This window comes from Micrasema longulum, unplaced genomic scaffold (genome assembly GCF_059751315.1).
Source record: "Micrasema longulum isolate JH-2025_06_02 unplaced genomic scaffold, ASM5975131v1 h1tg002850l, whole genome shotgun sequence".
Lineage (NCBI taxonomy): Eukaryota > Metazoa > Arthropoda > Insecta > Trichoptera > Brachycentridae > Micrasema > Micrasema longulum.
Window position 1 is genome coordinate 1 of NW_028279972.1, and position 12,890 is coordinate 12,890.

General features: G+C 32.9%; 1 protein-coding gene across 1 annotated transcript in view; it reads left to right on the top strand.

The window, feature by feature from the left end:
• Nucleotides 1–5: 5 nt before the first annotated feature.
• sona (sol narae metalloprotease) overlaps nt 6–12,890 on the top strand; it is a gene marked incomplete at its 5' end in the record, with an annotated part of 148,005 nt that continues 135,120 nt past the window's right edge. Inside the window, one exon of the mRNA XM_088241346.1 lies at nt 6–587. Coding sequence (XP_088097472.1) covers nt 6–587 — 582 coding nt within the window. The remainder of the gene's footprint in view (nt 588–12,890) is intronic.

Sequence of the window (12,890 nt, forward strand, 5' to 3'; positions counted from 1 at the left end):
TGTCAAAACGACACGTGCCGTCTGCGGGAAGTGACAAGTTCCACGCAGGAAACAAGCTGTCACATGACAGCGGGAAAAAATCAGCCCATGACAAAGTGTCGGGGCAAGAATACCTTATCAAGAATGCCCATAAGTTCAACAATTTGAATCTAGGAGGAAATTCCGCCGTCCATCTCGTTAACAATGAAAGTACTGATTTTGACGATACAGAATTTCTGTTCGTTGGAAGTGACAAATCAAAAAGTGTAAACCCAACAAGAACCGCAAGTGGTGCAAAAAATGGTGTGGATGAAAGTGGTTCTAGTGATGGTAACAAATATGTGAACGATGAAGCTCAAAGTGGTGTAGATGATAGTTCTAGTAGTGTTAAATTCGTTGGTGCCAGACGTGATTTTACTGATGCGGAACACGTGGACGTTAGTTTGGAAGATGGAGTGCATAAAATTAAGTTCGAAGCGTTCGGTAGACCCATTGAACTCTCGCTGAAGAAAACAGAAGGTCTGTTTAAGAAGGATGGCTTGAAGGTGTGGACTGTGGTAAAAAATGAAACGCAGCCACATGGAGTCGAGTTCTTGGAGGCAGAAGAGGTGAGTGTTACAATTCATATTTTAAAATTTTATACGTTAAACAAAGAAACACTACATATTTAATATTATTAGTTTTTTTTTTGTGGTATTACAGCATATATTTTTTTTAAAGGAGATAAATATAATTTATTGTTTTGTGAGTAACTACAAACAGACATTTAAAAAACCGCCGAAATTTTATCTTTAAATTTTAGCATTCACTTGAGATTAACATAATGGGTGTTAACAAATATTGCGTCCGTGCTTTTATCAAATTTAAAATAAACACAAAAAGTAAAGCAAAATGTTTAAGGTCAGTACGTCATTCAAAAAAAAATACTCCACAAGATATTTGTTTTCTTTCATTACACACCACGTAAGATTTACCATTTTTATGTTTGAACATCCATATTTCTATATCCAAATGTTGATTTTTGTGAAACGAAAAAGCTGACACTTTTATTGATGCGAGTTCGATTTATTTCTTGAGTTTACAAACAATGAAAAAATACATAATATACAGAAATATTAAAATGAAAAAAAGACGCTACTTATTTTTATCAATTACATGTAAACACTTATAAAGTACATATTTCATTAAAATGAACAATTTAAATTATTGAAATAGAAATTAAATTATTTTAAAACTTAAATTCATTAATCTAAAATACATCTTGTTAACATTTTCTTTTTTTGGTAAAGAGTCTTTATTTAATAATATACATATTATTACAAAATAAATACATTTTTAAAAGAAAACAAAGTATTAATCATATTTTGTCCTGATAAACTATTAAATAATAGTTTGTCATCGGGTGCTCAGACATTAGTTTTAATTAAAAATCAAATGAAAGAGTAGATAAATAATATTGTACACATATAAAATAATTAACATATTTTATCTATTTTTTGATGCTTTAAAGAATTAAACATATTATTAAGAAGATAGAAAAGAAAAAAACTCAACAAAACCAGATAAAATCGTTTAAAATAATTTTTTTTAAGTGGGAAAATAGAAAAAAACAATAAAAATAATGTAAAATTAATAAAATACGAATTTAATCCAAGTTAACTATATAAATTACTCAAATTAAATAATTGTTAAAAAAATAATTCATTCATATAAAACTAATAAAAACAATAAATAAAATATGCGTCGAAATAAAACTAGCAATGTAAGTTATCAAAATTTAATTATTGTAAAAATGAATATATTCATAATATAAAAATATATTTCTTAAACCTAAACAATCCAGTATCAAATATTTTTGATATTTTTTTTACCGTTCATAACAGCTAACTCCTGAAAAAATAAATTGTCGCGTATTATGTTGATTTATAATCGACAATATTCATCCCTTTGATTATTTTATGTATTAAAATTGCTACATTATGTTTAATTTGCTGCTTTACAATGAGCAAGCCAATTTCTTTGTGCATTTTTTCTACATAAGAAAATATATTTCTTTTGAGTATAATCTTCATCGGCTTATTTTGAAGGATTTGTATATTTTTAATTTCTCCTTACATTTACATGAAAAAAGAATAGAAGAGGAGTAATTTATGTTTGGACATATGATTGTTTTATGTTATGTTCATTTGTAATTAACACTGATAAAGGCAGAGAGTTTTGCCGGAACGAGTTGGTTATTAAATTAAAAAATAAAGTGGTACATAAAAAAAATATATATATATATATTTTAATCTCTTGACTTAACAAAATACACAATAATACTGGTTAGTAAAACCGTAAAATTCTGACTGGCGTTCGTTGTTAAAAGCGGGTCATTACAAAATCACATTATCAAAAATACGAGTATTCAATCAATTTAGTTCCCTCGGTAAAAAACATGTCGCGAAACCTTTTTCCTACTCGAAGATTCATCGTATTATTTGTTCAAATGCCAAACAAAAGATGTTCTTCATCATTCTTTGATATTTCAAACCTGATTAATGCAACCTGTAGACATTGCCAAACAAGTGGATGGCATTCGCCTGAGAACTGTACCTGCTAACTCATAAATGAGAATCATAGTTGGATGTGGCAATACTAAGCATGTATGTGATGTGTGAACTATGCGACGTTCGTAAAAGGCATATAATTTGTTCTGTAGTCGTGAGAAAAACAATCACTCAATAGAAGTCAAACAGCTTGATTGAATTATTATCAAATTTACAATAAATAAAAATATAATACTTGAGAGGATACAGGTATTTGAAGGTGATACGTGAGATTGATTAACCCGCATGTTCCTGTGATGTAACCGGCGAGGTGCGGCGTTGTTATTTACACATAAGTTAATTATAATAATATCTCAGCAACTTCTATGAATATTACCAAGATTTTTTTTTAATCTTCAAATGTAAAAATGTACATTTACAAATTAATACATACATACATTTTTTTTTGCACCACAACAGGCCAGGAGGCCTAATTACAGTGGTGAATTACATCACAGAGTACTCAGGCTTGAGAAAAAACACATTTTAATTTTTGTGTTCTCACCGGGAATCGAACCCGGAACCTTCCGTGCGTGAGTCAAGCGTCTTGACCACTACACCACGGAAGCCGCCAAATTAACAAATAAGAAAGAAATTACATGCTAAGGTATGTTTGATCTTTTTGAAAATATTTTGGCCGTCATTTCCTACTCTCGCGTTACCTTAGCTTTATCTCAGGTAACCTCAGGTTACCACACCGGGACTCGAAGGAGTTTTTGCAGACAATTTTAAAGGTTAAATTGAAACAAAAATAAGAAACATTTCCATTCAATCGCTTCTTCACAATATTTGGAATAATCCAACTTTGCCTGTTTATCTGAGAAAGTTCATCCAACCTCTATCTAAACGTGGACTATCTCTTCGTTCTAGTAACGAGAGGACCCTTTTAATACCCATTCTTTGCTCTATTTTTTTCCTCCTTCTTTCTATCCCATTCTCTCCTCTTTTCATAGTAAAATGTAGATTTTTATATTATTGTTATCAAAAACATTTTTTACTTTGTGGTATGACATTTTACACTTATTTGTTTATAAATTTGTATAAACCACTTTAATTTTTTATAATAATTAGTAAAATATTAACAAATTGTAAAGATAAGGATGATAAATTAAATCATTCGGGAATTTTTAAATTAAATTGTTTAAATTGCCCAAATTTCTATATTGGAAAAACTTTACGTAAATTTAAAGTTAGAATCAAAAAACATATAAGATGTCTGAGTAATAATAATTTTTCAGAATTCGCAAATCATCTTATATCCGAAAACCATGAATTTAATCAAGAAACGGGTGTAGAAATTTTGCAAGTCAATAAAAATGGTTTTCGTTTAGATAATTTAGAACGATTAGAAATTAGTAAAGCCATTAATTAAAAACTTCAAATAATAAATAATCAATTAAATTTAACTTCGAGTCCTCTTTTAAAACTATTCCCGTTATGATTTATTTTATCTTCTTTCTCTCTCTTTCTTTCAATTTTCTGTCACTTTCATACAATATTTTATTATATAAATAGCAACGCGTGTAATAATAAGTTAGTTAAATTCCTGACGATGAGGTAGTAACCTTGAAACCGGTCGAAGTGTAATTATAAAAAAAAATAAAGTGGCTTCTACAAATTTATAAACAAATAAGTGTAGATTTTTAGCTTATTTTTGTTTCAAATTTTGTATAAAATAATAAGATTCTGTTTTGGTTTCTTGAATATGTCCATGAGATTCTTATTTTGTCCAACTGAACGGTTTGGGTATGTAGGAAAAAATAGCCTAAAATGAATTTCATTATTTAATACCAAAAACACGTATGACTTAAGTAGGTACTCAGAGAAAATTCTCTTTTGTGACCCCAAGAGTATGTCCTGGATGAACATAGCGGCCTTCGTGGTGTAGTGGTTATGAAGCTTGATTCACAGTATTCACACACGAAAGGTTCCGGGTTCGACTCCCTGTGAGACCGCACAAATCTAATGTGACTTTTCTCAATCCTGGTTTTTCTGTAATCTAATTCACCACTGTAATTGGACTTCCTGGCCTGGTGTGGTGCAAAAGAACAAAAATTTTCTCCAAAACGAAGCTCATTTTTAGAAGTGTATAAGTTCGGATTTTGTCTGAGGGAAGAGAACATTGCAGGAGACTGCAGCGAGACATTGCATAGACTTATATACTAATCTGTTGTCCAGATGTTAAATAAAATTTATGTTGACTTCATATTTTTTATTTTTTTATTATCTTTAATAATATGCAGCTTCCGCTTTTCACTATGTTGTATCACAACTCAACACAGGGCTCTTGGCCTCACAGAGCTAATCCCTAAGGATACGTTTTTTAAAAAAAAATAATGTGCATCTTTATATAAATAAATAAATATGTTAATGAAGTGTTAAATAAATCAATCTTCGGATACTTAAAAACATAAACGTAATAAAAAAATCTACTTAAAAATTCTCTCGTATCATGGTGATAGAGCAATAAATATTTGCGTCTTCCGGTTGTCGTGATTCAGGTTAATAAGTCCAAATCATATTTCCGGAAATGCAAGCTCTGTTTGGCAATATTCTGTAACATGAGAGAAATATTATATATAAATATTACACTCAGTATATTGGCACTCTCGTATCCCCTCTCCTATTCTCTCGTCTTTGCTCTGATTACTATCGTAGGATATCTGAAGGCAGTGCGGTACTTCCGGAGGTATCGCGCGACGCTACGCTCACTTCCGGTTGCTTTTTTTCAGCGACTTTCAGGTAATGAGAATGTACTTATTTCAATAAACTGTTTTGAGTTAGCTAAAATTTTTACTAACTGAACTGGTTAAGAAGTAAATTTCCCTCCTTAGATCCTAGGGCCTAGGGAGTTATTAAAATTAACATACATATATTAATAGTGTCCGACCTAAACAAGATTTTTGGCTTTTATTCTAGTTTCGGCTAAAACGGAAACATATTTAAACGATTATTTAGATAAAATTATAAATTAAATAATCAATAAAACTTCGCGATGAGGCTCGCAACCCATCAGGTCGCTTCTCTCGGGGGGGCGCAAAGAGGAGGAATTCTCAGGAATGTAGAATTGCCACTTGGAATGTAAGAGGACGTATGACTGATAAGATGAATGAACTGTGTGATATAATAAAGAATAAATGTTTAGATTTATTGTGTGTCTCTGAGACTTGGAAGAAAGGGAGTGGTTCGATGGAGCACGGTGATACTCTGGTTCTCTGGTCCGGTCTCCCTGAGACGGACAGAGCTTGCCGGGGTGTTGCTGCGTTTATATCGCCAAGAATGATAGAGGGCATGAATGAATATGAATTTGTAAGTGAGAGACTCATGTTTGTCAGATTTAAGGTCGGACTGACAAGATTGCTTGTTATCATAGGATACGCTCCTGTCAACTCCGACTGTGAATCTGAGAAGGACGAGTTTTGGACGAGTCTAATGAATGTGATGAATGGGAAAAAAGATAGCGAAAGGATAGTTTTTGGCTGGAGATCTTAATGGTTGGGTGGGAACAAGGAGAGATGGGCTGGAGTCAGCTCTAGGTATGTTTGGGGATGCAAGAGTGAATGACAATGGGAAAAGACTGCTAGAGGTATGCCTGGAATGGAACCTTTTTGTATCAAATACATTTTTCGAACATAAAGGAATCCACCAATACACATGGGAGAGAGGAAATGAAAGGTCGATTATCGATTATGTCATCATTGACTCTAGATTGAAGCCTGTAACTGTCGACACACGTGTGTACAGAGGGGCCGAGATGGAATCAGACCATTTTTTAGTGGTCTCAAGGGTGATTCTGTTTAAGGGATGGCGGTCCCAAACAAACAAAGTTCAGGCTCCTTCTAGAGTCAAAGTTGAAAAACTGCAAAATGCTGACATAAAAGATAATTTTGAAAGATCTGTGAGTCACAGACTGAACGAAAAAGATGTAGAATGTATGGGTATAAACGATATGTGGGAGTGTTTGAAAATAAGTATGTGCGAGGCGGCGAAAGAAGTGTGCGGTGTGACAACGCTAGGGAGAAAGAAAGGTGATGCGTGGTGGGACGACGAAGTCAAAAAACTCGTTAAAGAAAAGAAGGATGCGTGGATAAATTTGCTTGCTGTAAAAAAGAATACAATTGAATATGAATCGGCTAAACGCGTGTATGGTGAAAGTAAGAAAAAGGTTAAGCAGGGTGTATGTGAACGGAAGAAAAAATTGAAGGATGAAGAAGGAATGAAAATGACACACAATTTCCATGAAAACATTAAAGTTTTCTGGAAAGCTGTGAAAAACTCCAGGAGTAGCAGTGAAAGCGGAGGCATGACAGTTGTTAAAGATAAGGATGGAAAAATGGTGACTAGTGAGAGTGGAATAAAAGAGAGATGGAAGGAATACTTTGAGGAAGTTTATGAATCGCACACTGGCAACTCGGGCGGTGCCGATGTATCGACATTATCCGAGGTGTGTCTGAACGCAAATGATGAGGTAAGTCAGATTAGTATGAAAGAAATTATCAGCGTTGTCAAATGTATGCGGAATGGTAAAGCGCAAGGGTATGACTGTATTGCAGCAGAGTTTATTAAGTCGGGTGGCAAATTAATTCTCACATGGCTACATAAACTTTTTAACTTGTGTCTCAAGGAGGAAAGGACTCCACCTGATTGGAGGAGGGCAGTTGTTATGCCGTTATACAAGGGAAAGGGTTCTAAGGTGGAGTGTGGGAATTACAGAGCTATCAGTCTTCTGAGCGCTGTCGGCAAAATGTATGGAAGAATACTGATAGAAAGAGTAAGAAACGTGACCAAGGAGAAAGTATGGGATGTACAGAGTGGATTTATGAATGGTAGAAGATGTATGGATCAAATATTTGCATTACGCAATATGACAGAAAAGTTTTTGGCGAAAAACCAGAAGCTTTTTTGCGCTTTTGTTGATTTGCAAAAAGCATTTGATCGAGTTGATAGGAAAAAATTATGGATGGTTCTATCGGAGTATGGAGTGAGTGACAACCTTGTCCGCGCTATTGCTTCCTTGTACAAAGATAGTGTAGCGTGTGTAAGGGTAAATGGGTCATTAACTTCCTGGTTTGACATCCCTAAAGGAGTCAAACAGGGATGTGTAATGTCACCGTGGTTATTCAACATATACATGGATAAATGTATGAGAGAATTGAAAAGTATGGATGTGGGAGCGAAAATGAGTAATCTTACTGTCAGTTGCCTTCTGTACGCCGATGACGCAGTCCTCCTAGCTGACAGCGAAGAGGAACTGCAATCCTTGGTTACAAAGGTTTACGAAGTGTGCAAGGAGAGTGATTTGCTAATGAATGTGCAAAAGTCGAACGTCATGGTCTTTGAAAGAAATGTAACTATGACTGAATGTAAGATTGTAGTAAATGGAGATAGTTTGAAACAGGTCGAAGAATTTGTATATCTGGGTAGTATGTTTACTAGAGATGGAAATATGGACAAGGATATTGAAAGGAGGGTTAGTGCCGGTAACAGAGTTAATGGTGCCTTAAAGTCTGTCGTAGCAAATAAGTGTCTATCGCAAGAGGCTAAATTAGCAGTTCATAATGGAGTTCTGGTACCAACCCTAATGTATGGAAGCGAAGCATGGAGTTGGAAAAAAAGGGACGAAAGTAGACTGAATGCTGTTGAAATGCGATCCCTCAGGCGAATGTGCGGAAAAACAATGTATGATAGGTGCCCTAATGTCGAAATTAGAGCAGAATGCAAGGCTGAGTTAAGCATTATCGACAAAATTAAGAAAGGTCTTTTGCGATGGTTCGGTCATGTGGAGCGAATGAATGATGAAAGAACGGCTAAAAAGATTTATGATGCGAATGTGTCTGGTTGTAGAAGTCGAGGAAGGCCGAGAAAGACATGGCATGATCAAGTACAACAAATTCTTGAAAGTGGTCATGTGAAAAGTCGGAATAATCGACGTGCGTGCATGAGAAGATGTATGAATGTGAAGGAAGCAAAGGAAGTGTGCCAGGACAGAGTGGTGTGGCGTTCTATCCTCTCTGCCTACCCCTCTGGGGAAATGGCGTGATGGTTAGTTAGTTAGTTAGTTATAAAACTTCGTGATTTAGTTTTTAGTCCTGAAGATGCAACCTTTGGCGAAAGTGTTAGTTTGTCAAACTAAATAAAGGTTTTACTCAACCAAGAAGTTTTATTAACTTAATTGAAGAATTATTTTTTCCAGAAGTACTTTGAATAAATAATGTTAGTTGATCCAGAGAATGCGCATCTTGAACATATAACTTTTGATATTTTACTTCAAGATTTTTTCCGTTTTTGGAACAAAGTTTATGATTTTTAAAAAGGACTCGATACTATCGCCATTTTGCTAATAAAATAGTTTTTTTTTAATATTTTTATTATTCAATATATTTTACGGGTAATACATGTTTTTTTAATTCTATACAAATCTACATTTATACATCTAGAAAATGTTATAACTGTAACTCTCCAATAAAAGAGACTAATTTTTGTGCTTGGAGAGTGACTTACACTGTTACAGTTATTTATTTATTAGAGTTTATAAAAATTTTAATACACGAGTACATGAGAAAAAACCAAAAACATAAAAAAATATATATATAAATATAATGATAAATAAATAAAAACATAAAATAATAATAAATTCATACTAATTAAAATTGAATGCAGTTTTTACACTTGTTCAAAAAATTTCTTTATATTTACCCTGAATTTATTTATTAATATTTTAGTTTTAATAGTTTTCTGTTCGTTGGGGAGTTATTGTAATTTTTGACACCTTTGAAGACAAAGCTATTTTGACCATGACTTGTGGAATTTAGGAATTTTAAAAATATTTTGGTATCTGAGTGACTTATTCATCTCAAATTCTTTTATTTTTTCTGCTTTACAAATTCGTAAAATGGATTTTTTTATACAAATTGTGACTACTGTATGAACTTTAAATAATTTAAATATAATTTCCGTATTGAATGTTGAGGGTTTCTGTAAAATTGCTTTAATAATTAATCTTTGAAGTATTTTAAGAGGATTTAATATATTGGCATATGCACCACCCCATCTAACAGTACTATATTGTAACAAATATAATATAAGAGTGGCTCGATGATTTGGGGGCCACATGAACTGAAGCACTCTCTTATGATAGAGAAAATCCAAAAGGAGATATCTTTACATGAGAGAGTGCAGGTATTATTCTCGGCTCTACCTGACCGAGTTTCTCCAGGGTATGCTCGGCTACAACAGTTTAGAGACAAGAAGGAATGTGTATTTGACTACACATTTTTATCGATTGTTGCGCGGTACGATCGATAATTCTGAGATTATGATGAGCATTGGTTTGTATGTTCCTGATAATAACCTAAGACAGCGTCAGCATAGATTGTTTCATATTCCGATATTCAGGACCAACCTGCCTTTGGGTATGCCTGTTGGAAGGGCTACCGCTATGCTGAACAACATCGCTCTGGATATTGATCTGTTCTATGTATCCGAAGGGGTTTTCCGGAGCAGGATTCTCCTACTACTTTGACATGAGTCTCTTTCGTGTATTTTTTTTTCTTTTTTGAAACATATACGTATTGAATATATTTTTGTAATGTATATTTTATATTTAAAATAAATTAATTGAATTGAAATTAAATTGAATTGACTTTTTTTTATTTATTTAAATCTTAAAGTAGGGCACACATATCATACATATTGTAATGTGTGTTCTAATAATAACATTGCAAATATATTTAATTTATGAATTGTTTATCACATATGTCTTGACCATTATTTTAAATTTTGATATTTTTTTCCATTTCGTAATACTTTTTAATTGCTTTAAATAAAATTGAATTTTGTGACTTTGCCTTTTTCCTAAATGGAAGTCTAATTTTGTTCTTTTCTCTAGTATTGTGATCGTGTTCATGCTGGTTCCGATCAATTTTTTTCCAAAACTCTGTTTTTTTATTAGAGTTTATAATTTTATGAACAAATATCATTGTATTGTAAAATATTCTTTGTTTATATGTTAATAATTTCATTTCATTTACCATCGACTTTACTCTCGTGTATCTGTTTTTTTTCAAAATGATTCTAAAGGCTTTATTTTGTAATACAGTTAGTTTATCTATGTTTTCTTTGTTTGATAAAAATAAAATGCTACTGCAGTAGTTAACGTGTGGTTCAATAATTGCTTTGTAAATAGTTTTGCAAGAGTCCTTATCAATAAATCTTCTAATCCTTCCCAAAATTTATATTTTTTGAATAATTGAATATGTATTTGTATTTTCCATGTCAATTCTCTGTCTATTTTTAGTCTTACGTATTTAAAATGTACAATTTCAGTTAGTCATCATATATAATAATCATATATAAAGTTATTGCACATTATTACTCGTACAACCGTATAAAATCATATTACATTATCGCAAGATCACTATATTTCGATTGTAGTTTCCGGTTTTAGTACAATGGACCTCCAGCCTAGGGGCAAAATACTGTAGATGTGCAGATAATAATGTTATGTACAAAGAAACCCGCTTGATTCGAATTTCGTCACAAGACCTTTTCTGATACATGTTTAATACGTTTCGCCACTTCCAGATATCGTCGCAATGGTCAGCTCCGACCTACACTTTCCAAATTTAACTGTCTTACTTACGTATATTCGAAATTGCCTAAATAAGGTTGGGTAATTACTAGTATGAAGTTACAATAGTTTCATCATTATCATTGTTCCATGTCCCCTCCCTAGTTGGAGCATATGGTGTCCACAGAGAGCCTCCCCGTCAACTGCCAGCTCCAGTGCATCCTCGCAAGTCAGATTCGCGTCCCGTAGTTCTGACGTAAACTGCCGACGAATAGTCAGCAGCGGACGTCCAAGCCCTATTTTATTTTATTGGGAATTTTTACAGCTATTACATAAAAAAATACGTATAAATAAAAAAACAATACAAGATCCAATCAAAAAAATCCACTGTAAATCTAATAATACATGATATAGAAAAAAATACTTTACGTAATTGTATGTGTGTGACGTTTGTATTCATGTGTGTGTATGTGAATGTGTGTATGTGTGGATGAATGAGGGAGGGTATGCATGTGCGTTAGGGTGGGCCGATATTTTTTTTTCCGATTTTTGAAATAAAAGGGGTCTAAATAGTTGCCTTTTAGATTACTGGGAATGCAAAAAATATTTTAAAAATATTTGATACTATTTTTGGCCCTCAACTATAGCTTGAAGTTTTTGAAAAAGTCTATTTTTTGCGCTAAACCGGCTGTCATTTCGTATTTAAGTAAGAAAATCAGTCCAATTAAATTTTATAAGATGCATTAAACTTTATTAAATAAGCATCTAAGGTCATGAGTTGCACTTTGTTTTTAAATAAATGGGTAGCATTGTTTTAATGAGCCATTGTTTTCGTCAATATTCGCCGGGCGCTCAACGGAATCAGTTGCGCGGAGTGTAAACTTTTTGCATTTTGGTAGTTTTAAAAACTCAAAACTCAGAAGTTTAGTGTTCTGAGCCTTGGTATAGCACCAAGATTCGCAACCAGATAGGAGTACTGGCATTATACAAGAGTCAAATAATCCAATCCAAATAAAAATACGTCGCTAGAAAAATGCGACGTGTTTGGCCTTGGTTGTTGTGACGTCAAGATTCGTGATATTGTTTTACGCAAATTCCAATGGCCATGAACAAATAAACATGAATCGTGACGTATTAGGGGCGTGGCCAATGGAATACCCTTGCGGAAATTCTAAATTACAAATTTAAAAGTATTGTTTATGCTACTAATAATTAGCAAAAATATTTTTTTTACCGGGCAGTATTTCATAGACTCTTTATTACTTTAAAATGTGGTATTTCCCTATTCTCAGAACTGTTAACTAAAAGAGAGAAATAAGACAAAATACAAGATTGTAAATTTTAGACTATGTTGTACGTAGGTACTCCATAAAATATTTAAAAAAAACGTCTTTTGCGCGTTGAGATCAACAAATAATGCAGATAAAAAAGATCCAATTTATAATGTCCATGACTAGCAGTGAATAACAAAATATTATCGATTTACTATTAATGACATTACGTAGAATCATTCGATGCGGATCACAAAACACAAACGCCGTCATATTGTTACTAAAGAACTTACATCAAAGAGCGAAGCTAACTTTGAAATGAATTTAATCAATAGATTCCTTTGCTATCACGAATCTTATTTTTAAGGAATATTTTAATCCATTCAGAGATTTGTACTGAGCGAATGCCTTTATTGTTGATAAAACGAAAAAAGGAAACCATAATGGTGTAATTCGCCAAATAATATTTCTCAATAAAGCCGG